Source organism: Antedon bifida, chromosome 2 (assembly GCF_963402885.1).
Source record: "Antedon bifida chromosome 2, ecAntBifi1.1, whole genome shotgun sequence".
NCBI lineage: Eukaryota > Metazoa > Echinodermata > Crinoidea > Comatulida > Antedonidae > Antedon > Antedon bifida.
The window spans coordinates 25,412,008-25,438,632 of NC_136227.1; the positions used below are offsets into that span (position 1 = coordinate 25,412,008).

The 26,625-nt window shown below is 35.0% G+C and overlaps 4 protein-coding genes across 6 annotated transcripts in view; all 4 read right to left on the reverse strand.

Annotated features, from left to right (window-relative positions):
• Positions 1 to 26,625, reverse strand: part of LOC144858790 (YEATS domain-containing protein 4-like) — a 163,466-nt gene that overhangs the window by 21,020 nt on the left and 115,821 nt on the right. The gene's annotated exons all lie outside the window — the stretch shown is intronic.
• LOC144858736 (uncharacterized) lies at positions 3,748 to 18,799 on the reverse strand. The gene is made up of 5 exons (XM_078714839.1): positions 18,666 to 18,799; positions 12,817 to 13,717; positions 8,039 to 8,135; positions 6,112 to 6,184; positions 3,748 to 5,161 (listed from the first exon to the last, which is right to left on the reverse strand). The coding sequence occupies exons 2-5, from the start codon at positions 13,694 to 13,696 to the stop codon at positions 3,896 to 3,898; spliced, it is 2,316 nt and encodes a 771-aa protein (XP_078570965.1). The 5' UTR covers positions 13,697 to 13,717; positions 18,666 to 18,799; the 3' UTR covers positions 3,748 to 3,895.
• On the reverse strand, positions 21,023 to 21,328 carry LOC144835546 (uncharacterized). Its single transcript, XM_078690627.1, has one exon. It carries the CDS (start codon positions 21,326 to 21,328, stop codon positions 21,023 to 21,025), a length of 306 nt encoding a protein of 101 aa, XP_078546753.1.
• LOC144858722 (scavenger receptor cysteine-rich domain-containing protein DMBT1-like) overlaps positions 24,346 to 26,625 on the reverse strand; it is a 31,608-nt gene continuing 29,328 nt past the window's right edge. The window contains exons 28-30 of one of the 3 annotated variants that reach the window (XM_078714818.1): positions 26,046 to 26,375; positions 25,333 to 25,647; positions 24,346 to 24,564 (exon numbers count right to left, since the gene is read on the reverse strand). In XM_078714818.1, the coding sequence (XP_078570944.1) occupies positions 24,557 to 24,564; positions 25,333 to 25,647; positions 26,046 to 26,375 (653 nt within the window). In that variant the 3' untranslated portion in view covers positions 24,346 to 24,556. The remainder of the gene's footprint in view (positions 24,565 to 25,332; positions 25,648 to 26,045; positions 26,376 to 26,625) is intronic. The other 2 variants (XM_078714816.1, XM_078714817.1) reach the window with 2 other exon arrangements.

Below are 26,625 nucleotides of genomic sequence, written 5' to 3' on the forward strand. Positions count from 1 at the left end.
CTTATGAAGAAAAAGAGACTTGACAATCACAATGGGTTATTCATACCTTTGTTACGGATAACCAATTATGCAAAGGATATACTTTATTATGTTCAAATCCGGTTTGACAACAATTTGTTCACTCTCATCAACAAAAGCATCTTGTATGAATTGTGTTATTAATCCCATGCAAATTGTTAATTCTAATCTGTTATTTCATGTGTCTTAAAATATCTCTTCGTTAATTGATTTACGTTTACATAATATCCTAGTATACAGTAAGTATAGATTGTTTATTTAATCAAGATTGCATATAATATAAGGGAACGCTTCAGCTTAAATATAGATTATATGTCTGATGCGTAGGCACCGATGATAGATCAGAGATGCAGCGTACGACGCGTGTTTATTTTGAAGACAAAACATAATGCACAATTTTCTTGTTCATTTATTTAAACAAAAATTATATAGCAGAACACACACAGAAATCTAAATTAATCACTATACTCGTAATCAACGTTATCATTTATGTTATCACAATTAGTGTAACGATATTAATATCTTCGTTTTCTCTGCATTATTATGTCGTCACTGTCTTGTCGTCCTGAAACGGTACATTAAAAAAAAAACAAGTAATTTTCACAGAGCCAAAAATAAAAAGAACATTCAGTACGGAGAACGGAACAAAAATAACAATAACAACAAGTAGCTAGTTATTTTTTATTGCACAAATTACCGAAAATAATTTTTAAGAGTTCCGGCTTAAGTTAGTTGCGTATGAATTGCGAGTAAGTTGCGTGCACATAACAGTCTGATACGTGTTTAACGCTCACGTAAAAAAAACCCCAATAATTCTCTTTTTTTTAATTAAAGAACAATTAGGCCTACTTAATACTCTTTAAATATCAAGTGTACATTGTAAATTGTATACATCGTGTAGTCATAGGAAAAATTATATAATTTATAAATCAATTAAACAGTAAACAAAATAACAAACATACTATCGTATTAGATCGTAATCTACAACGGTAAGTTACGTTATAAAAAACCACTGATAAAAGGAAAAATAAATGTTTATTTTGTCAACGTTGTATGATCGTTCGTTGGATCGAATCCGGCTAGAGGATGTTATTTTGTTTTGCGGGTTTTTTACGTAACTTACGATCATACCACGTGAACAATTTTAAAAACATAAATCATTATTATGTTTTCTTTTATGAACTGTCTACGTAGTATGATTATATAACAGCTCGAGTTTGAATCCCGCCAGAGGATGTTGTTGTCCATAGTATTTCAACCTCAAACATAATTTACGTCGATGTTTACATAAATATGCGTGCATGTATATAGACTTGCCCTCAAGTCTGTATTTATTGTCTTTTTTATTAATTTTGTTTATTTCAATTTTTGTCTGAAAATACAAGCTCAAGTAGTATACGTACGAAGCGCCATATGCGCAAAAATTTGCTAATATTAAGTCAAAACTGGAAACTAGCATTATATACGCCATTTTCGTGACGCGCTATATTGTTGTTTTGTTTTCTTGTTAATGTTGGCAAGTTTGATAACTAACTTAGATCATTAAAACTTATTCACTGACACGTCACACCCAAATAAGTAAACGATTATTTTGAAATTCGTACCATTGCCATATAAAAACTATAATCAATTTCGTTAAAATTCTATAAGTTCGCTTTAAAGCTGGTTGTTACATTACGGACAGAAGCAAAGGAAAAAATTATAACTAAATTCGATCCTAAATTCAAACAAATTTGATCAGATATAGAATCTGTTTCTATCCTGAGCGGATTTCCGCTCAGCAGTCTGCTCCGCGTTCTGGTCATAAGAAATAACATAGGTTCTATATTTTTGTTTTACTCTTACCGTTACCGCTCGTCTGTGTAAATTGGCCTTAAGGGGGAGGGAGTGTACATTATTTTGTAAGCAAAATCAACAGATCACAAGGACCAAAATCGTTATTAAAAACATAAAGGCAGTTGTTATAATTATTATAAGAAAATACTAATTGTGTAATTAGAATAAGATAATGTTGAGACGGGAGCCTGTGCAAAAGTGTGACACAATTTGTTAATCATGCATACAGTGTGACGTGTGAACAAAGCTAGAGCAAGGCATGCGTAAGCATGGCGTTATTTACGCACGGCATATTGAGTTCATCAAATTGAGTCTTCCGATTCTCATCTAAGCGGATTATGTAAGACTTTATTTTTAGCTCGATCGCGTTTACGTATACAATTCATTGTAAGTTCAGGTTTTAATTGATGAACGAACCGTATGATAATAGACCCATAGGATCTTGGATCAATATGCCATTATTCGTCTTCTATTTTACATGGCAGATCAACTGGGAATTATGATTACGAATTCACATCATAAACTCATGCATCGATTCCCCCTTTAGCTTTTAACAAATTAAAATTAATTACATTTACACTAACATCAACCAGTACAAATTATGTATAAATAATTGAAGAAACTTTCAAAAGTTGCTCTTAAATTAATGACAGTAGGCTTTATAAACGCTAATATTATCAAGGCTTATTTTCATTCAAACGAATTGAACTGTTTATAATGCTGTGCATAATATTTCAACATTCTTTATCCAATTCTCAGTGCTGTATCTCCACATATTACAATAATTGACTAGTATCATAGTAATTGGACAGCATTTGATCACATGCAGTGCTTGTATCATGTATAGGTTAGGTTAAGCAATATTCCTATGATACTGGAGAAACTCTAGATACAGTACCGAGAATCGGATGCATCCGTATAACTAAAGGCACAGTTTGGACAACTGACATTATTAATAAGTTGATGTGAACTGTTTTCATTAACATAATTCCTTTTCATTATATCATCTCTGCTTACGCATTACTCATACCCCCGTTTACACTATCTCCGCAACAATCTCGCAGTTGTTACACCGGAACGACTGACCAATCACGACGCAATGGATCATGTAGAACTGTCGCTTGTGATTGGTTAACTCACCTGCGTTGCGCCTACGTCAAGTGAGAACCAAGCTTAAACGCCGGTATTTTGACTGCATGGATGTAGATGTAGGCCTAAATGGAAGTAGATGTAGGCCTAAATGGAAGTAGATGTAGGCCTAAATGGAAGTAGATGTAGACCTAAATGGAAAACCACTACACCTGTGTACTATTCCCTCCCGAGGAAACGAAGCTGAATGTTTGACGGGTGTAGTTCCTTCACTACTGTAGTTAAATCAATAGCGGAGGAGATACACATTCAGCATGTGGCCGAGTGGTATATTAATGATTTCTCTCTTTCCGTGATAACAAATGGTGAGCAAAGCCTGTTCATCAAACCAGAATCACAGACCACACTTTTCCAAGTTCCAGTAGTTATTAAAAGGCACTTTCCGATCACGTGGAATATAGTTTGATTCAATAATGGACTTATTACTGCTACTTCTACACTCTTTGCAACACAATGCTGTTAAAACACATTTATTTGTCCAATGATTTTTGTTTAGACGTAATTTTAATTTGTTTTTAAATTACATTCGTTTATTCTTAAGCGTGGTTCCCACTAGCGACGCAACGCAAGGACGTAACGCAACGCAAGTGAATTGACCAATCACAAGCGATGGCTTATTCGCTTGTGATTGCTAACTGTCTATAACTTCGCTTGTCATTGGTTAAAACGCTTGCGTTGCGTTTACGTCCTTGCGTTACGTTCTAGTGGGAACCAAGCTTTAAGAAGAGAAAAGCGGCTAAATCATTAATGTTGTTCCAATTAATAATATAGAACGTTGCTTGTTTTTTTTTTATCATCAAACGATACTTTTAAATAAATAATTTTACTCAGAACATCGCAATTATAAATGAATTAGCCAACGCAACAAACTGTATTACAGTTGAGCAATCTATCATACGTTTTTAAAGTTCGAACAGGAATCTTTATTCTTAGCTACCAACGTTACACTGCTATCATTATCAAAAAGACTCTCGGCTAAATAAATACGTCCTAGGAAGTCCAGTTCAAATTCGGATCTCGGCCGTAATACTGTCGCATTGTCTTCGTAAACCCAGCTTATTGGAGACGCGGCTATCGGTACGTAAGATGTTTGTGTGGATACGTCGCAAGCCTTCTGGTGCCGTTGTTGCCAATGATCACGTGGTTTTGTTCTACGAAAGTAGCTGTTGTGGTGTCTATTACTGGAACCGGAGTGTGTCATTTCATTTTCGTAGGCAAGTGTGTCACTGATAGAAGGCACCAACAGCTTTTTTGGATTTTGGTCGTCAGATGCGGTTTCATTACCTCCGGTTTCACTGGATGATTGATCGGCGTCCGAGTTTTTTTCTGAGTATTCACCATGTCGCATGGCTGTGGCATCCTGGAGACGTTTACGTTTGCTTCCCCGTCTGAAGGCGCGATCACGTATGGAAGAGAGTATACCGAGACCATCTGGAGAATCATCTGAATAAACCGCATATATGTCTTCTGCCGGTATAGAAGCTGGCAATTCTTCTTTAATTGGGTTTACAAGTGTTGAACGAAAGTCATGCAAGCGAATGTTATCAATAAACCCGGAGTCATTCGACATAGATCGTCTGGCAAATTTAACATTTTTTCTGCGTTTATCATATCGGTTTCCTTTCAGATCTGTTGCACTTTCTGTTCCCGAATTCTCAATTGTCAATTCAGTACAACTCTGCGATGACGATGTGTCTTTTTCGTCAGATAATATTTCTGGTATGATTGTCATTTGCTTCAAATCCGTATCTGGCCCGAATTTTGTCGACGGTGTCAAGTTTATCTCTTCTTGAGAGTCAAAATCTAAGCCGAGATTGTCAAATGCGTTTGGCCATTTCTCAAGAATGACGTTGGACAGGAGTTCCTTTTCTACAGGTGTGATCTGAGGACGTTGCTTTTTGTCTATTTCAGCACCAACTAGTTCTTTTGGCAATGCTCCTATTTCAATTAAAGCTTCAAGGGTTCGATTTCGTTTAGGTGAGTTTGGAGTAGTAGTAATAATAGTAGCATTATGATATTGGGTTGTTGGCGGTTTAGAATTCTTTTCATGTTTTCCTATCATAGATCTGCGGATACTTTGGTTTCTTGTTGGTTTGACGTTTATGATTGATGGCATTCGAACTGTGAGTGGTTTATCTATTGTTGGACGCTTTTTATTCTGAAAAATGAAAAATAACATACACTCAATTAATTGTTGCTTTTAGAAATATCATGACTAATACTCCACTTTAGTGCAAAAGTAATGTATACTCAATGAAGCAACGAAATGCAAATGAAAGTCAACAAAGTATTCAGTATTTTGAAACAAATATTGTCATCATTAGGAATATTGCATTAACTGCATTTAGGAGGATGACATAATTTATGGAAATATGAACATCATGATTGTATCAGGGAAGAGTTAACTCTTCCTTGTATGTATTTCATTGCCTGGGATTTATTATAGGCCTATAATTATACTTTGGAGAACATGAGTGGATAATAATTATTATTTTAGTTAAGAAAACTATTGGTAATGTTTATACTAAATTAGACTTGATTAGTGAGAAAGATGCATAATGAGTAAATAGGAATAACTGGAATGTGTACTATTAAAGAAGAGAGATTGAATATATGGATAGACCATGCGCAGAGTTGAAATGAAAGGAAAATGGACAGGCCTATGAAAAAAAAGTGAGCTGTTTAACATGAAGATGGTGGTTAAAGCCGACAAATTTCTAAGAGGTTTCAATTTTGTCACATTATTAGTGTTTTTCTTTCTGGTCATTAGCCACAAGTTGTAACGTTGCTATATAGTTACTTAGTATATAATAAACATATAGATATTCTAATATGCTTATTAAGAGCGTGGTTATAGGTTGTATCGCAAGTGAACGATGCATGATGGGAAGGAGTTAAGAGCAAGCACTATCAGTATAATAAAAACTGTATACTGGTGGTCCTGTCATGCATCGCTCACGCTATTTGCGTTAAACCTTAGTTTTCACACCAAACTACAATTCCACTCGATAGTGAACTGTGCTCTATCACTAAGCTTCATACCCATGAATGCGACAACAATGGAGGAGTATTAGGACATTAATATCATCATTAAATGTATTATCTTACTTGTGAATTGGAATCCTTCAGTCGTTCTCTTCTCTTCTCCTCTATTACTATTACCCGTTTTTTCCATCTATTTCTGAAAATATTATCGTATACAAAGTTAAAATAGGCCAATGCTGTAGTATACAAAGTTTAAGAGGTGAAAGAAGAAAGGCTATATTTTAACGATGCAACAGTCGAGTCATGAGAATATGACATTTCACCTTTCACCGAATGAAATTATGTGTACCATAGCACGAATATAAAACCTTCATTATTTGTTTTTAATATAACATCTAATAGCTTGTCCTTTCATTCAGATTCACTTCTTTGTCGTTTTCTTGAAACATTTTTATACTAAAACTCTTCGAATAAATCTTGAACGTGTGAAATGCATTCGCACGTCGAAGGAAACGCATCGAAAATATATCGGTATCACGTACCGTCACGCTACACAGAATGTGTGACGTAGTACGCAAGATTACCCATACGTATACGGGGGTTACCCAAACTGCCTAGAACTCTGGCTACACTATCAAACTTTATGTGACAACAAAAATGGGATGTGCCCATATATGGACATGCTCATATATTTAGGCACATCACACTAGTTTGATTAACATATTCTTTTTCGATTTCCGTCGTCTAGAGTAGGCCTATGTACATTTCCACCCGTGGTAATACTCTAACCGTTTGCTAATTGTGAAATCTTGCCGAACTATCTTAATTAGGAAACCATAGTAAGATAAGATAATAAGTTTATAATAAGTCCACAAAGTGCTCAACTCGCTGTTTTATACATTGTTCAATCCAAACACTTCGGTCACACCCAATACAAAGACATTACACGTTCATTCGTCACCCGCGCGCGTAATTATCGAGATTTGACTGAAAATCTCTATAAATCATCTTTCAGCATTATAAAGAGTTGATTGATGCATGAAAAGGTGAAATCACGGAAGAACATTACAGGTGCTTCTAATTATGTTACGCACTGATGATGTCATCTTAAGGCAGCAGAGAATAGAAGAAGAAATGCAGGAATAGAATTCATAACCAAAAAAATAAAAACACGTGTATCAGGAAGGGAGTAAAATATGTTGATATAAAGTTTGCAGTACACCACGTGTGTATATAAGTAGTTCTGAAAAGAACTTTTAAGTAAGATAGGTAACAATATTATCGGAGGCACAGATTAGCTATTGGATTTAACATACATTTTTGCCTGGCTGTGTGTACAATATAGGCACATTTAACATTATTTCCTTTAATGTGCCTCGATATGGAGAACTATTCGTCAGACTTCCAATCTGTGTCAACAGATTCGAGCTGAGCTACTACGGTATCTGTTTCATTATTATCGGTTAAAAAACGGTTCGCTGGAGAAGGACAGGCTAGAGATTTCGCTGCTACGTATGTTTAGCAGCTAACTTCCTGTTAAAAGTCGGAACTCGCGGTACAGCGTGCTGCAGCGGTCTTCGAACATTTTGTTGAACAAAAGGTCATGGAGCTAGATCATTACCTAAATCTCGACACGCGGCCCGTTCATTTATAGAGCAAAAGATTCCAACTCTTTTATTTGAAAAACAAAACAACAATCGCGCTTTCTGAGGCTAGGCGTTGTCAGTTTGTAAAATATTTTGTTACAGTACAGAAAATACATTTTTATGCAGCCTCAAAATGAAAGTTAAAATGTAAACATTTTTCCTTTTCGCAATCGGCTTTTTAAATTTGTATAATATTATCTATCTGTTATTTTTTTTGTGGGCCGACTAGGCCATGTGACATACTCATTTACATTAGCCAGTCGGCAAACTGGGAGTCGGCAAACTGGCCAGATACCGTTATAAATTATCGTTCCTTTCGTTGTGAAAGCTCGCTATTATCAGGGAAGAGTTAAATTAAATAATTGTTAAATTATTATCTTCATAATTATGAACGGGGAACTTACCCTATTCGTAGAATTAATGCTGACATACCAAACAGGCCTATGATAAGTGACACTGCTACTATCAATGTATGATTTGTGCTAGAATCATCACTTGAATCTGTGAAAAATAAAAGATTCAATAAAATCATTTTTCTGTGGAAACTTTTATGAAGAATTTATAACTGTTACTGTTTCCACCATTGTCATGGCGGTAAAAGCTTAACACTATCGCATGGCTTTCAATCCAACCCTAACCCAAGTCTCAACCAACCCTTAACTTAACCTTCCATGATGGACGTGATCATCCCGATATTTAATTCATTAAAATACACTTACTTATAGCTGAAACTTTACTAGACAGTTTGAATTTATCATATTTTTGTAATTATAGGCCTAGTAATGTTTTTGTTTTGCTATTGTATATATTGTTGCTATATATTCTCAACGAGTTGTTTTCATATTTCCTATTGTTTTTTTTTTAGTTTAGACAACACTCTAAAACTCTAGAACACTCTAAATTGTATCTTAATTACCTTGCATATTAAAAGATTATTGTACAAATTATAGAGACATCCTTGTGATTATTGTTATGATAGTTACTCATCTCTTTAATGAAATACGAATAATTGAACAGATTTGTACGTATATCTTCGGCTTATGTATGGCGTCTATAATGACGTAGATTTACGTAAGAATATTTGCTTGACAGTTAAAAACGAATTCCAAAAATCAATTAAAACATTCTATAAATAAAAGTGTACACTATTTACACGAGTGCATATAATTGTCTACTTACTAGTAGTCATAACTACAGTGTGGTGTGCTCAGGTGAAGGAAGGATCATAGCATCTAGGATACCTATTTTTTTTCCTCTACAGTCTATTGACCGCATACTTGATTTATTTTTGGTGTTTTTTAGCCTGCATCACCATGTAATTTAGTAATTGTATCGTCACTCTGGCGGCAGAGCAAAACTGCGATCGCTTTCCCCACACCACCGCCGCCGACTGCGCTCTCGCGCTTGAGCATGCGCAAAGAAATGTTGCTATGCTGTTGTCAAGGGGTCGCGCTGTCCAGGCTTACAGCCGATATAAATCGTAATACATCGCTCTTTTTTTTTAATGAAATGATAAGAATCGATTTAACTAAATACTGACGGAAAACTATACTGTTAATTATTACGTTTTATTATTATTATTATCGTATTCTTGTAAAATTAGTATTTATTCGTGGTTGAGGAGAATCTTCTTTCAATACTGTTATCACTTGTGTACGATATTTGATGCATTTCAATTGAATTATAAATAAATAGGTCTAAAGTAAATTACAATCAGAACTAGCACTCGGCGCCTAGCGCCAAATCACTCCATTAATCGTTAAGAATAGACCATATATTAGTAATGGATTCTGATGTTTGGCGATGTTTTAATTACGTCAATTGTAAAGAATCATGCATTAATTGACCAATATGAATATCTCTGGTTGGGGGTTACTGCGTGGTCGAATGCTGCACTTTCATCATTGAATCTAGTAAGTAGTATGATTATATTTGGATAGTTTTAACGTCCTTATCTAAAGCAATTAACAGTGTTATGATCATTCGGTGTTGAGTTCCATAAGATGAGATTGATATTTAAAAAACATGTTTTGTAGTCTGAATTGCGATGAGCACTTTCGGGTGGTTAGTATTGTTATTGAGTGTGCTCTTTTATCGTAAATGTGTTATTCTGATATACACTCAGTTTTGCGCCAGGCATGTGCTTGAGTTATTACATGTGTATTTGCAAAACGGGTAAACATGTCAATGTGTAATATACCATACCCCCACGTCACAACGTGTATACAGAGCATCGCGAGTGAGCTGCGTGTGATACGAATTTTCGATTGGGCTACTAAAACTGTGAGGCACTTGTTATAGGCTTATCATATGTTATCAGCGAAACTGATAACTATTCCTGAAGAACGATTCTGATTTTTGGTGTAAACACGTTTCAGCAAGGCAAGAACAGATATGATGGTCATATTATAAAATCGACCTAGGCTAGGCCTAGTCGATGTAAGACTAGTATGAACTCAATCCGCGTTTTGATTTGATGAATATACGTATTATATGTTAGTTTGTCCAATGACCTAATTTAACCATGGACCTATACATTATTATGTTAAATTAAAATGACATATTCAACAACAATTTTGTTAAGAATTATTTTTCAGGGGGACAATACATCTTTAACCACTGCCAGAAAATAGGTGTGGTTATTATGAATGTTGTTGGGAAGATTTATATTTTTTTCTAGAAACAATATAAATTTTAAACCCATAGCTATCCTTTAATCTAAAAAACTTTACATTGGTTTGACAAATCTTGCTTATTATAATAATAAGGAATGTTATTTCACTGTGAATTTTAAAGCGAGCTATTATATTGTGTCTAGTTTAGTACATGAAGCAATAACCAACATAGTAAAATAATTATTTCATTTGAACAGTCCTAATGGTTGTTAATGCCGTATTTATCAAGTAAATTAACATTATTTAATGCGGGGGGCTATTCGTTCTATTTTGTTTATTATTCTCGATAGTACAGAGTAGTGGTGAAGCAACAGCAGCCTGTAAATGACATTAGTAAACTAAATATTTACATTTGAACAGAGCCTAAATTGAGTCTGTAATGATTGCTAATGTCAACCGTAAGCAACCAAATTAATGAAATGTTCTGTTCATGTCTATTTTAGCCACTCTGTTTTGTGCTGCTGTTTACACAATACCACCATCAGACAGCTGGTACGAACGCTCGCTTTTCTTTAAAAATTCACATTTTACACTCAAACAGGTGACCCTTGGAATAGAAAGCATAAAATAAAAGAACGATACAGTAAAACAAAAGAAGAGACAATGTTTGTCTTAAGCTCTGTCTACACTATCATCAAGTGTGATGTGCCCAAATATGGTAGTGATATGACATCGTCGTGTCCATATAATAATGGGCACATCCATTTTTTGTCACATAGTTTGTAAATCTAAATTTAAACTATGGCCCTTATAATAATATATCAAATTAGAGACGTATATTAGTACACAAAGAGAAACCCCACGATCAACTAGAGAGCATTATCGTCTAACAATGTGATTGCGCGTGCGTTGATGGTAACCGTAGCATGGTTCACACAATTGGACGCAATGCAATGGCGTATTTCAGTGGCAAGTGAGTGACCAATCATAAGCGACAATTCAGATGATCCATTTCGTTGTGATTGGTCAATATACTTGCGTTGCGATTAAGTGGGAACCAAGTCTAAATAAATTGTTTAAATACATTGCAGCCCATTTCAACACCAGAAAAAAAATTAAACAAACCGGCTTCCCGATTATATAATATTGAAGAGAAATTTAATTAATTAATATTCAATTCTAGTTGAAGCCATAATTACAAATTCATAGCGATCATACAGTTAAGTGCATTAACAAATGACGTAACGGTGCCATGATTGTCACTGATTGGCGGAAAGCTTCCAATATCAATCAACTAGTACGTTAAAAGGCAAAGAACTACAGCGTCGATCTTCATTCCTACAAATAAATCGTTGCTTACACAATTTGCAAACATATTTACCAGAATATGAAATAAAACATGTAGGCCTAATTCATAGGTTAACCGAATGGCTATTCAGTGGATTGCTAAGCTTTTCAACAACCATCTCAGGAGGCCACCATCACATTGAAATAGATTGTAAAAATTTGATGTTGTAATGTATTGTGACAAAAATTAAAACTATTTAAGTTAATATACTTTATAGCACATGACTTTGTAGTGTTCAAAACGTATTGTTTTTCTCTTTTGTGGCGTGAACCACCACCTTTATTCTTTCATATAATTAAATACATTACAAATAATCAGTAATATCTGTTTTCATATGTTCTTTCTTTAATTAGGCCTATATTGTTTTCCTCCGTTGATTTCTTACATTTTTCTTTGTATTCTTTTGCTCAAAAACAAGAACAAAAATTTATCAGTACTTTTTGTAAATTTTAGTTTTTCACATTGTTTCCAATATTATCCTCAAAACATTGCTAGATCATACAGGTGCAAATTAGAGGATGAATGTGTACATAAAACATGCAGGTGCCAACTAGGTCATGTAGGTGCATACAAGAGGATGCCTGTGTGTACATAGAATATAGGTGGACAGTAACCCATGCTTGTGCAGACTAGAGCATGCAAGTGCACATTAGATCATACAGGTGTAAACTAGAGGATTAACATGTAAATAAAACCATGGAGTAAAGTGATAAAACATATAGGTGCACACTAACGCATGTTGATGCATGCGGGCGTATTGAATTGAATTGAAATATATATTTATACTCGGGTAACCTCTTCAGTCAAAGACTGGTCTCCCAGAGGGCCCAGTTGGTGATCAGTGGCTGTGATGTACTAATACACCGGGGTAACCCCCTACTCGTCTCGAAAGATGTACTAGGTTCTTTAAAGTGCACACGAGCTATAGTTGTGTTCACTGGACCTACGGTTTATAGTCCTTCTCCGAGAAGACTCGTTCTACCACCAGAACCATGGAGTGAGTGAGTCTCGAACCCGTGCCGATGTTATGGCTACGTAATTACGGTTCCACTGTCTTAACCGATCAATTTTCACTCATTAGTTTCTAGTGCGCGCAAAACACGTTGCATTACTCCATAGAATGCTAACGTACGTCATGGACTCAATCTTACATCAAGAAAAAACATGTTGCCATATCATAAACCTTTTTCTTTAATTCACATAAGCAAATATTACCAACCTTGATTAGTAGTAGAAAGTATAGTCGTATTTAATGGTAGCAATGTAACCCATTCAGTATTGACCGACGTGTTTAAGTAAATTGATTCGTCATCCAGCAGCCTATCTGTCGTCAAATTTGACTCGTCGTTCAGGTTGTCTGTCGTCAAATTTGACTCGTCGTCCAGCCTATACTTCGTTAAGTTAAACTCTCGGGCAGGTATCTTTGCAATTTGCGAAGAAAGCGAATGCAAAGAATATTGAGTCGAATATTCGTCGGACACGAACGCTGATTTTATCGTCTGCGTTGAGTATGCACTAATTGTTTGTCGTGTCGTACTATAACTAACTAGATGTTCATGAAATAGAGGTTCTGTTATTATTTTCCCAAGTTCAGTAGTCAAGTCCAAATAGCTAGTTGACAGCATCGCTGGTGAAGGTAAGATGGGTGAAATGGTCGCTCGTATTCCAGTCACAGTGAACGACGTTGATTTCGTTATTGGCCATATATTATTTTCAGTAATAGACGAATGTTGGTTGTCAGGTGACACAGCTGTCGACACAACCGTTCCCGACAAATCTATAGTCGTAGATATCAAATTTCCGAAACTATATACACCTGTCACAGAATATAATCTGCCAATTGAAGGTGTAGGGTGCACGCCGTCAGTTGGTTGTTGTAGTGGTCTCCCGTTGTTACGGGACGGCGCCAAAACAAACACTGTGTCTGATGGTTGGATTCCATCTTTGGATTCTTCGTGAATTGATACAGCGAGGGTGCTAGAAGGATTGGAAGGTGTTATGTGCACATCTTCGGCGCTGCCTGCCTCGTGGATACACGCCAAAAACAATATTCCCACGAGTTCCAGTAGTACAACATACGACAACAGTGAATGTGTCATTCCATGTGCGTACAGATGTCCCTGAAAATAAGTAAAAACCAACTTTATGTACATTAGCAAAATATAATTTAAAAAATGAACATAATAATACATCAATCAATAATATATCCACCAATAACCATTCAATATTCAATCACAATATTCAATCACTATACATACAGTATATCCACCAATAATCACCCAATATGCAATCAATATACATACAATATATCCACCAATAACCATTCAATATTCAATCACAATATTCAATCACTATATATACAAGATATTCACCAATAACCATTCAATATTCAATCACAATATTCAATCACTATATATACAAGATATCCACCAATAATCACCCAATATGCAATCAATATATATACAATATATCCACCAATAACCATTCAATATTCAATCACAATATTCAATCACTATATATACAAGATATTCACCAATAACCATTCAATATTCGATCACTATAATACATACAATATATCCACCAATAACCATTCGATATACAATCAATCTACATACAGTATATCCACCAATAATCATCCAATATCCAATCAATATATACATACATTAAAAAATCCACCAATAATCATTCAATATTCAGTCAATACATACAATATATCCACCAATAACCATTCGATATTCAATCAATACATACAATATATCCACCAATAATTACCCAATATCCAATCAAAACATACAATAATATATCCACCAATAACCATTCAATATTCAATCACAATATTCAATCACTATATATACAAGATATCCACCAATAATCACCCAATATGCAATCAATATACATACAATATATCCACCAATAACCATTCAATATTCAATCACAATATTCAATCACTATATATACAAGATATTCACCAATAACCATTCAATATTCAATCACAATATTCAATCACTATATATACAAGATATTCATCAATAACCATTCAATATTCGATCACTATAATACATACAATATATCCACCAATAACCATTCGATATACAATCAATCTACATACAGTATATCCACCAATAATCATCCAATATCCAATCAATATATAAAACATTAAAAAATCCACCAATAATCATTCAATATTCAGTCAATACATACAATATATCCACCAATAACCATTCGATATTCAATCAATACATACAATATATCCACCAATAATTACCCAATATCCAATCAAAACATACAATAATAAATCCACCAATAATCATTGATCTCTATTCATTAAATCAATATACATACAATAGGCTATATCTACCAATATTTTTTTTCAGTCAAGTTCAATTTAATTGTGTATAGGAAACATAATACATGTCTATGTTAACATGCCAAAAATAATGTTCTGATCAGTGTTAACCAAAGGTACCGGATTTACCTCAACTTGGTTCAACATAATTATATACTCGTTTATTTTAAAGGAATATGTGCACTAATTTATAATAATAATCAATAATGTTAATTGTCGCTAGGTAATATTAAAAGAATGTATTACGTCAAACGCACTATCCATGCTAAGATTAGTTAATTAGTATACGGTATCAGTATTAGTTATCAGTAGTGGGCATGCTTCAGACGCTGCTGTCAGGTTCGGTATAGGCTTAATGCTGAGTAATAAATGAAATACAAATACAATATTGAAATTCTTATTGAAATAATATATGACCTGTATAAAGGAATGACGATGTATAAGCCTGTGTTCCTGTTAATTATTTTACAGCAAGAAAAGGGGTTAAAAATATTCGCTAAAAAATCGTTAAAACAATTCAACGATTGCAATCGTAAAATTGAACCGAACCGAGTTCAAATTTAACGATACGATCATTAACATTGACCAATCAATAAAAATTCACAAATTACGTCATCAAAGCTGGTGAACAAAATACGTACGTAAATATTAGCACTTTGCGTCGATACGTCGTTGCGTTGCATTCCAGTGGGAACCACGATTTTACAGGAAAATGGGATAAAAATCAACGTTAAAAATAGTTGAAATCTGCAATCGTTAAAGTTGAACCAAGTTCAACGTTACGATCGTTAAAACTGACGAATCAAATGGTTTACAAATTATGTCATTGCAGTTTGTGAAAAAAAAATAGGTACGCGCTGACAATTCTTGAATTTTTACCTCGCGACGATGTTTTTCACAATTTTTGTATACTGTTAAATTAAAGTGTAAGTCAAACTAATAATTATATAATATAAAAACAATTTAATTTAATGTTTGTCTTTAGTGTAAGCCTGGATTAAGATATCAGCGAAAACATATCATGTGCTGGGTTGAAGCATAAAAGCCCGTAACTTTTTCAATGTTGACGCAGGCCGATGTATTTGCAACACTTCACGTCGTCCGCGTGTTTAAGCAACGCTCGAATAACCAAGAAACCATAAACGATCGCGTAAAAGTGTGTAAATATAAACGGTTGTGACTTACGTTGGTGTGATACTGGTTCACCCATAAATGGTTGACATACGTTAGTGTGATACTCGTTCACTAAAGGTTGAAATACGTTAGTGTGATACTGGTTCACTAAAGGTTGACATACGTTAGTGTGATACTGGTTCACTAAAGCTTGGTTCCCACTAGAACGTAACGCAAGGACGTAAACGCAAGCGTTTTAACCAATGACAAGCGAAGTTATAGACAGTTAAGCGTGGTTCCCACTAGCGACGCAACGCAAGGACGTAACGCAACGCAAGTGAATTGACCAATCACAAGCGATGGCTTATTCGCTTGTGATTGCTAACTGTCTATAACTTCGCTTGTCATTGGTCAACACGCTTACGTTGCGTTTACGTCCTTGCGTTACGTTCTAGTGGGAACCAAGCTTTAGCAATCACAAGCGAATAAGCCATCGCTTGTGATTGGTCAATTCACTTGCGTTGCGTTACGTCCTTGCGTTGCGTCGCTAGTGGGAACCACGCTTAAAGGTTGACATACGTTAGTGTGATACTGGTTCACTAAAGGTTGACATACGTTAGTGTGATACTGGTTCACTAAAGGTTGACATACGTTAGTGTGATACTGGTTCACTAAATGTTGACATACGTTAGTGTGATACTGGTTCACTAAAGGTTGACATACGTTGTGATCTGATACTGGTTCACCTATAAACGGTTGACTTACGTTAGTGTGATACTGGTTCACAAAAGGTTGGCATACGTTGGTCTGATACTGGTTCACCTATAAACGGCTGACTTACGTTGGTGTGATACTGGTTCACCCATAAACGGTTGTGACTTACGTTGGTGTGATACTGGTTCACCCATAAACGGTTGAATTACGTTGGTGTGATACTGGTTCACCCATAAACGGTTGACATACGTTAGTGTGATACTGGTTCACTAAAGGTTGACATACGTTGGTGTGATACTGGTACACCAAAGGTTTTCATTCATTCATTCATTCATTCAATCATAATGGTATATTTATTAAAATCATCTTCACAGAAAAACTGAATTGTTTTTTTACATTATTAAAAGGTACTTAAAATATTTATTTACGTTGGTGGTGCGACTGAATTATTACGATTCGTTAACACTGTAACTTATTTGACAATGGCATACAACAAACAATAATTACCATAATATGTTTTCACTTTGACGTACGTGAATTCCGTTGCTATAAATGGTTATTTATCATATATCATAATCAGAAGCGGAGGCAGGGGTGTTGCCCCAGTTGTCCGGGCAACACCCTTCATACCAAATATTTTCCATCACTGTACTATTAAAGATCCCATTTCATATGTCATATCTATAATAACGTCGTTACCAGGGCTGTCAGAGAATATTGTATTGACCACAGCAGCGCGCGTACGATTTAATCAATTATACCGTGCACATTGTATTTGGCCCGGCCGACCAGTTAAAGTCCACGCGTGGATTTGTGTCTTTAGCCGACCAGCAGAGCAGCACAGATCTTATGACTGGTGTAGCGCCATGTGACGATCTTTTAGTATTTGGTATCTTATTAGAGTTCGTACGATCGCACTTAATTCGGAAATATATAATTCCCTGTTTCACCGTATATTTCGTACATTAAATAAAGTAAGGTTGTTTTTAAATAAATTATAATAGCCTCTCTACCCGAAATAAAAACAAGATAGACACAGTTATAAGTACCATTTTAATGATGTCTTGTATTGCCATGTTTATTTATACATTTTAATTAACATCTTAATGCGATTTTGTCATCTTTAAATGGTTAAACAATAAGAAAAATAAGTTGTTTTTTTTATTTTATCATAATTAGCCAAGAGTGTACATTTAAGACAAGGAATGACCAGGTTTAATTTTTATAAAGTAGGCCTAAATATAGGCCTATAAATATTGTTTTTACAAAACGTCAATAATTGACATTATAATGAATACATTTTGGGAATTTACAACTGGCTTATTTAGCATTTATTTCAAAAATAAAATTCAAAATTTCGCTCAATATTTATAGCAGCAGCTTTATATTTTTTTGTCTAACTTTTTAATCATTATAATTAAATAATTAATTTACATTAATTGAATATAATTATCAGAATGCTTTACGGTAACTTCGTCGGGTACTTTGCCCTGACGTTCGTATTGAACGCAACAATTGTGTATAGTTCCCTACACAGGCAGAACAAGTAGGCTTTTATTAGAGCGTCATTTGTGGCAAACTAGAGGTGCCGTTTATCGTGAATTATACGTGTGAGAATACAATTTCCAGCCATCTAGGGGTGTCATTTAACAAAATTCCCTTCGCCAGAGCCCCCAACATGAGGGCCTCCGTGTCCTACAAAACTCTAACCTGGGCAAGCCCCTTAAAATAGTCCTGCGACCGCCCCTGATCATGTGTACGTCTAATTATGTTCCATAAGTGTGTTACAACAAAATGTATATCTTGTTTGATATTTATTACGAGACACTGTAAACACACACAATTCTAGATATAATCTAATTTTAAGTCAGGGAAAGGAATAGTAGTGTACTTACTCGACTAACTTCCACAAATGAAAACTGAATACTAATATTAATAGATAGATCTATCCGAAGTTGTCGTACATTTTGTATATCCAGTACCGAGTATCCATTGGCTATAGCCACGGCCGCTGACTCACAGTATACGGGTTAATTATTATAGGTCTATACAGATACAATTCCAGATTTTCTTAGTGAGATACACAGTTGGTTGATGTACACTTCTACCGGTATTTCAACCTGTAAACCGCCGACGCTTCGATATTGAATTGATGTCTGTTGATGAATTTTAGCTGGTTGTTAATGGCCTAATTGCCTGACAGTGATTGGCGTGAAGATTGAGTAGCACAACCAATCAATTTACTTAAAGCAAGTACGGTATCACGTAATGGGCGGGATTAGTATTCGTGTGTGACGGAAAACAATAATAATGTTATTTTCCATAACTAGCAAAAAGTAGACTAAATAGTAGGCCTAGCATGAATTGAATGTCTGTATACAGGAATTTCTCAATAACTCTTTCTCTAATATCGGAGTTAAATACCTTGTTGTTTAGAATGTTATGCGTTCAAAAAGGCAAACTACACCGGTTAAGCGCTGCCTGTACTCTTTCATTAGCAAATTATTATATTTTCACGCGAATCGATTATTATTATTGAGTTACAATTGGTTGTGAATTTTTCAACGTCACAACAAGTAGATGACAATATTAATACGCCTGTTAATTTGGATTCTCGCGAATAAATTTAGCTAGTGGAAAACTGGCTTTAAACATCTGTAATCCGATGATGGGAATCTATTTTTATAATAAACGTTAAATACATTCTGAAAATAATCGGAATTTAAGTTACATCTTGTTACTGTGTAAGACTGCTCGCCGGCTTTTGAACATTCTGTCCTATCTTTTAACATTGGCAGGTCTGAATATTATATATTTTTTTTCGCTGCGCCCTCTCCAGTATAGATACTAACATTAAAATAACAATAAATACAGACTTGGAGCAAGTCTAGTGTTATAGGTTCTGACAGAAGAATCTAAGATTCCCTGTGCGAAGCTGGTAATGTTGACTATGGGTAGCCTGTACGATAGAACTTTCTAACTTTTTCCACCCTGCTTGGTTGAGTATCTCCACCACTGGAACATAGGCTGCATGACCTTTAGAGGTAGAAGCTAATCGAGCAGTGTGAGGTTTGAACAAATGTGTATCTATACCAGCAAAGGTCATAATGTTTCGTAGCCATCTAGCTATAGTGCCAGAACTAACCCGCCTTTGTGATTTTGTTTAGTAACTAATACACAAATTAGTTGAGGAGCCAAAAGGGGGTTACCTACACCCTCTAGCAAACTTTGCCAACAATGTTTTTTGCTTCCTTAAATAAATACAAATAGATTTTTTGCTGTTGGGATGCTTGGTCAGTACAGGAGTTAAAATGTCAATATGGTCAAAGTTAAGACTTTGCGTAACTTGGTAACTACTACTAATATTATATGTGCCAAACTACTCAGAAGACCCATATTTATATTCACTCTAATGGGCAACTTTTGCCAAAAGTGGACGGAAACCCCTTTTCTGACCACTATTCAAGAAATTGGCCATATGAATATCTCCACAAACCACTGGTCAGAAAGTGATAATTGTGGTCTCAAATTACTCGTAAAGTATATATTTATATTTGTTGTAATGTAATGTAATAAAAATCATAAAACTGTCAATAAACCCCTAATTTTGACCTTTGACATATAGCCGGCACAAACATTTTTGGTTTGGAGCACAGTTTTCATATCTCAGAAATTGTTGGGTGGATATGGTTGTAGTTGGTGTCAAATACTCAGAAGATACATATTTTGGAAAGTATAACATCAGAAAAACAAACATCTTCGAGACCATGAACAATCTTATCTTATCTTATCTTTCAATCATGTCACCTCTACTACGTCTATCTTCGACCCAACCTAGAAAGGCGTTCATGTGCAGAAAGATTTGGGAGGTCTGGCACTAACTTAGTTGCATGATTTTGAACCTTCTCAAGTTTAGGCCTAATAATATCCTTCTTTAGATGCGGTGACCATGATTGAACAGAAAACTCCAAATTGGACAAACTAAAGTTTTGTTTAAGGTAAGAAACATTTCGGAATCCATAAATGTAAAGGCGTGTCGAATTTTGTCTTTCTTTGAATTTGCTTTTGCGGCAATATTACCAACATGAACCGTAGACTTTAAATCAGAGGTAACAGTAATACCTAAATCTTTTTACTCTTTAGAGGTAGTTAACAATGAGCCACCTAATAAATTACAATGTTGGGGATTTCGTAGTCCAACTTGCAAAGTTGTGCATTTCTTTTCATTGAAATGCAACAACCAATTATGACCCTAAACCTGTATTTTCTCAAGATCATCTTGAAGAATAACACTGTCATGTGGGGTACGTATTCGTCTGTAAATGTTAACATCATCTGAGAACAATTTACCGCTTGATCTAAGATCATCTAGTAGATCATTCACAAACACCAGAAATATAACAGGACTCAGGACGGAGCCTTGAGGCACACCACTGACAACTGGAAGCCACAAAGAAAAGGATCCTTTGACTGAGACACATTGACGTCTATGACTAAGAACATTTGAAATACATTGGAGAAGAATACCATTTATACCATTTGCCTTAAGTTTGGACATAAGTCACATATGCGGTACAGTGTCAAAAGCCTTTCTGCAATCAAGATAGATAATATCTATTGGGTCACCATCGTCCTTAGCATTGTGTAAATCTTGGAAAAATTCTAAATTAAGACAGGATCGACTGGACCGAAAACCGCTTTGGTGTTTGCTCAGTAAATTATTATTAGATTCAAGATAGTACATAATAGATTTTTTGTATAAACTTCTCAAGGAGTTTACACACAACAGAAGTAAGGCTTATAGGACGGTAGTTAGATGGTTTCAACACAGGAACCTCCTTTATGAATACGTGTAATATGAGAATCTTTTCAATCACTAGGGAGCTCTCCAGAGGTAAGATACTTTTGGAATAAAAGAAAAATAGGCAAGGTAAGGGACGTTACGCATTCCTTTAGAACACATGGGAACCGTCAGGGCATTTTATATGACAAACGTTCGAATTAATCAAGGTACGGCTACACACATAAGAAAAAAAAGCTTTAGGGGAAGATTTAACGTTAGTGGCAATATCTTTTTCAAATCGAGCTTTAGCTAGCCTCAATGCAGTTACAGAGGCATTTCTGGCTTTACAATATTTCCTATATCTAGACTGAGTACGTCTTTTCATGTATCGCTTCCATGCAAGATTTTTCATTTCGATTTTGCGTAATACTTAACTTTGACCATTTTGGCCCCTTTACTGACCAAACACCCCTATTTTTTTCGGCCAACAGCAACAAATGTATTTGTATTGATATAAGGAAGCAAAAAATATTGTTAACATAGTTTGCTAGAGGGTGCAGGTAACCCCTTTTGCAATGGTAAAACCTATTCTTACCTACAACAACAGTACATGGGGTCTCACACAATTAGACGAAAATAAGCTCAACACTTTTCACAGAAAGCAGTTACGCAAGATATTGAAGATTAACTTTCCAAACAGAATCTAAAATAAAGAAATATATAAGATATTTAACGAACAACCGCTTTCTATCGAAATTATGGAATCGGGATGGAAATTATTTGGCCATATTCTTGAATGAATTCTTCAAAATGATAATGTTTCTGCAAATCGCGCTATTGCATTCTACTTTCAGGAAACGAACCACATCAAATTTATAGGAAGACCAACAAACGACCTTACCAGAAACGACTTAAATTTCCTCAGAAACTTGAAACTCAAAACAACAACGGATCTTAGCAAATTCTTTGCAAAGAATAGAAACGAATGGAGAAATATTATGAGGTGTATTTCCAAGGCAGCCCAGATGGAGAAGTACATGGACCTCTCGGGGACGAAGCTGTAAAGTAAATGTCATGACCTCTAAGTTCTGTTTTCTTTATAAGTGCTCCATTGTATGCTTGTAAACACACAATTTTGGTTAAAAAGGGTAAAGTATTAAAGATGTGTTGTCCCTGTAATATATTCTTATTAGCAATTAACGACTGGATTAGAGACTAATAAAGGAGTTCTACAAGATGGCTGAGCATTAGCACATGGTCTGATTTCTTAGTGAAATACTTAGTGTTATCATTCATTCCCAGAGCACAATATATAACAGTCCCCTGCAAAAGTAATGTTTTAAATGTTTGTTGTTGAATTTGCTATTTTAATGTCACATAATAGATATTCACTTTGAACAAAAATATGGATCCAAAAAAAAATTATTAGAAAAAACTGTAATTTAAAGCAAAATCTAGAGATACTATGTTCAATAGAACATAAACCAATCATATGAATTGTGTCTTTTGGCCTAAGCTTTCAACTCTTTCACTCCATTAATTATGCTATTGACCAAGTTTGATTTAAATAAGGAAATGGTAAAAATATCCTCTTTCTAATTATTTAGTATAGCACCCCACTAATTTATGACATTTGACCTTAAGCTTTCAACACTCCATGAATGTTACTGTTGACCAAGTTTGATTGGAATTAACCCGGAGTAACATTTCCTCGTTTCCTTATTTAGTATAGCACCCCCAATTTGTGACACTCTGGTTGGTTCGAACCTAGACTAGGGGTGTATTACAATGTCAAGGTCAGACAGAATCTATGTTAAACTCAAACTTAACTCAAATTTGCGCACGCGACTGGGCCAGCCATGTATGGCCTTGTTAATGTAGCAAATGGTGGTTTCAACAACTTGGTAAAAAATAATTGACCAGGGCTTAGACCACTTTCGTAAAACTTTATACTCTTTTAAGTATTTTCTATGATTGATATCAATTGACAGTGAATAGTAGGCGTAACACTCTTGTTAGTAATTGCATAGCAATTTCCAAAGAGTCAATTTTAAAATAGTGGAATTCAATGTGCTTATTGAGGTATGGATAGGTCTAGAATCACCACATTCCTCCTGGAGGAAGATCAATTAAATGATATAATCAAAACGCTTATTCGTCGGTGTACTATTCTGTGCCATTTATTCACGGTCGTGGGCCAAGTGTGTCTCAAGTGTGTAATTTAATACAGTTGAGTTGAGATTGATTGACTTGGACATACATTTATACCAAAGTCATTCATAGAAAACCCCAAGACTTTTAAATTCTGCTGCCTTGTGTCTTCACGGTAGCCGAGAACAATTAATAATTCACCATGCTTATAATTTTCGCATTAAAAATAATTATATCTAGGAAATTAAGGTGGGTGACACATTTTTGTGGTGGTATCAAAATTGAAATTTTTTTGTGGGATATTCATACGATTGGGTATGTTTCAGTTCAGTTCATATCCAAATTACTTTTTTCGATAATAGTTTCCTAAGAATATTTTCACAAGTTTAGGCCTATAATAAAAAATAAAAAAATTTTATAACCCAGTAGGCCTACGACGGTTGACTTTTATTCTAATACTTGAGAAGTGTACCTGAAATCTGAATTGACCACACCAAATATAGAAAGATTGCTTTTTCTTCAATTATAATTATATTTTTTTTAAATAATTTTGTGCGTGTTTTCAAAAACGCATTCAAGAGTGTAAACGGTTGAAATCTATCGTTAAAGATACTCAGATAATCAAAAAAAAAAAAATAAGCAATATTTCATGCTGAAGAAAATAATTTATTTGATCTTTATCATCACCATATAGAATCCCATAGATAAATATATAATACCGTAAATTATATAAATTATATTCAACAAAAGTATAATGTAAAATTTAATTTTAATTTTAGCATTAATTCGCATCTGGTAATTTTGTCAGGCTGCGACTTGACTGAATGTATCAACGATGTATGGTATAGCAGTTTATCGCCCTGAAAGATATAAGAAAATTAGGTATAATTATAATATTTAACACCAAACCGTTCAAACAATTAAAAATTATCAATAGTAATTTATCTAAAAACACATTTTACGCTAAACTATTGCAGTTTTCCGTCGTTCCGAAGGTGATATACTGAAAATGTAATTAATTTATTTGAAACGATAAAGATAAAGAAATCTGTGAGAATGAGCCCGGAACCTTCTGCTCGATATGCGGATGTCCTAACCATTAGACAACTAAGGGCTTTTATGGTATTGTTCAAACTCGATTGGATAGCGACTTTTTAAGAGTCTCGGTGTGGTACAGCACTAGTAATATATGGGTCTATTGCGATAATGTTCATCTTTAAACGGTTAAAAATGTGAAAAATAAGTAGATTATAATCATTTAAGCGATCCGTGCTATAAATGCCAGCATGCATCGCGCGTGGATTAATATTTCGCTTCTGTGATGCGCCCACTGTTTTGGTGTGCGAGAATCGATCGTGAAGAAAATTACTTCAAATTTTCAGTGAGAAAATGTTTTTTTGAAAAGAGACAATTCATGCGAACGAAGCGAGCTGGGGGCCAGGGGTCGCCGAAGGAGGGGTCCAGGGGGCTAGCGTAATTTAAGGCCGTTTTAATCAAATTTAATGGAGGCAACTTTTGTCATTTTTTATGGTACATCAATAAAATACTGTGTGCAAAACACATTGCACGAGGTCCAATGGCATGCATGACTGTGTGTAAATATATTCTTTCAATTTTAAAAACTGTACCTGCACCAGTACAAACAACACTAGCATCTTCAGAGTGAGCACAATTGTGACTACCAAGACCATTGCTGGTACATGAAGTGACATCGGTTTCTTGTCCTCCACACTGAACATTATCGTAATGAATGTTGCCAGACCCTTGACCAAATTGAGCCCTTTGAGGGGCTGAAGTGGCTCTTCCTAGGCCTAACTGTCGACATACAACGTGAGCATCGTTGATGTCCCAAAGATCATCACATATTGTACCCCACTGTCCATTTGCGTTTACTTCAACTCGTCCCTCGTTGCTGCTGCCACCACCAACAAGTCTAATATTTCCTATTTTATAAAGTGAGCGTAATCAACTTATTATGAGTAGTAGTTTTTGAGATATGGTAACCCTGTAATTTCACCCTAATTTGCTTATTTAAGCTAATTTGCATATCATCGGGATGAGTGATAGAAGTGTGATGCTCAAATTTTGATCTCCTCATCATATGTGACCATTTAAAAAAGAAACATCTCTTTTTGCAATTTGTTTCACTTTTATTTGGCTGATTTTTTTAGATAGATTGCCTAGCCTTATCGTTTTATCTTCAAATATGAGCATCAAATATGAGCATCTCTAGGTCCAAATACGAAGGCTCAAATATAACATTTTTAGCAAGTTTATTACTTCGGATTTTGTGTTTAAATATTAATATTTGATTGCATTAATATTATTGTTTACACTGTACCTCCACCACAACTACTGCCACCAGTACAAATAACACTAGCATCTTCAGAGTGAGCACAATTGTGACTACCAAGACCATTGCTGGTACATGAAGTGACATCGGTTTCTTGTCCTCCACACTGAACATTATCGTAATGAATGTTGCCAGACCCTTGACCAAATTGAGCCCTTTGAGGGGCTGAAGTGGCTCTTCCTAGGCCTAACTGTCGACATACAACGTGAGCATCGTTGATGTCCCAAAGATCATCACATATTGTACCCCACTGTCCATTTGCGTTTACTTCAACTCGTCCCTCGTTGCTGCTGCCACCACCAACAAGTCTAATATTTCCTATTTTTTAAAGTGAACATATTAATTAGTAATATTAGTTACAGATTAATGAATTACAGAGAGGTCTTCTATAATCTATATTGACATTATGACGGAAGTATGGAAATATATAGAGTGTAAAGCTAATTGACTTAAGTTGGGTTATAGCTCTTTAAGCTATCTTGAGATTCTTACACAGAAATTAATACTACAGTATTCATCTTTCAATCCCCTTTCTGCCACGAATTCTAGTAATTTGAGTTTTTCGCTT

Excerpts from the sequence above, each read along its gene's own strand:
- LOC144858736 (XM_078714839.1), bottom strand. The coding sequence starts at position 13,696 with ATGACACATTCACTGTTGTCGTATGTTGTACTACTGGAACTCGTGGGA. Across the intron at positions 8,136-12,816 it reads ACTTTCTACTACTAATCAAG|ATTCAAGTGATGATTCTAGC; the intron begins GTTGGTAATATT and ends TATTTTTCACAG. Across the intron at positions 6,185-8,038 it reads GCATTAATTCTACGAATAGG|AAATAGATGGAAAAAACGGG; the intron begins GTAAGTTCCCCG and ends TAATATTTTCAG.
- LOC144835546 (XM_078690627.1), bottom strand. The coding sequence starts at position 21,328 with ATGTCCAAACTTAAGGCAAATGGTATAAATGGTATTCTTCTCCAATGT.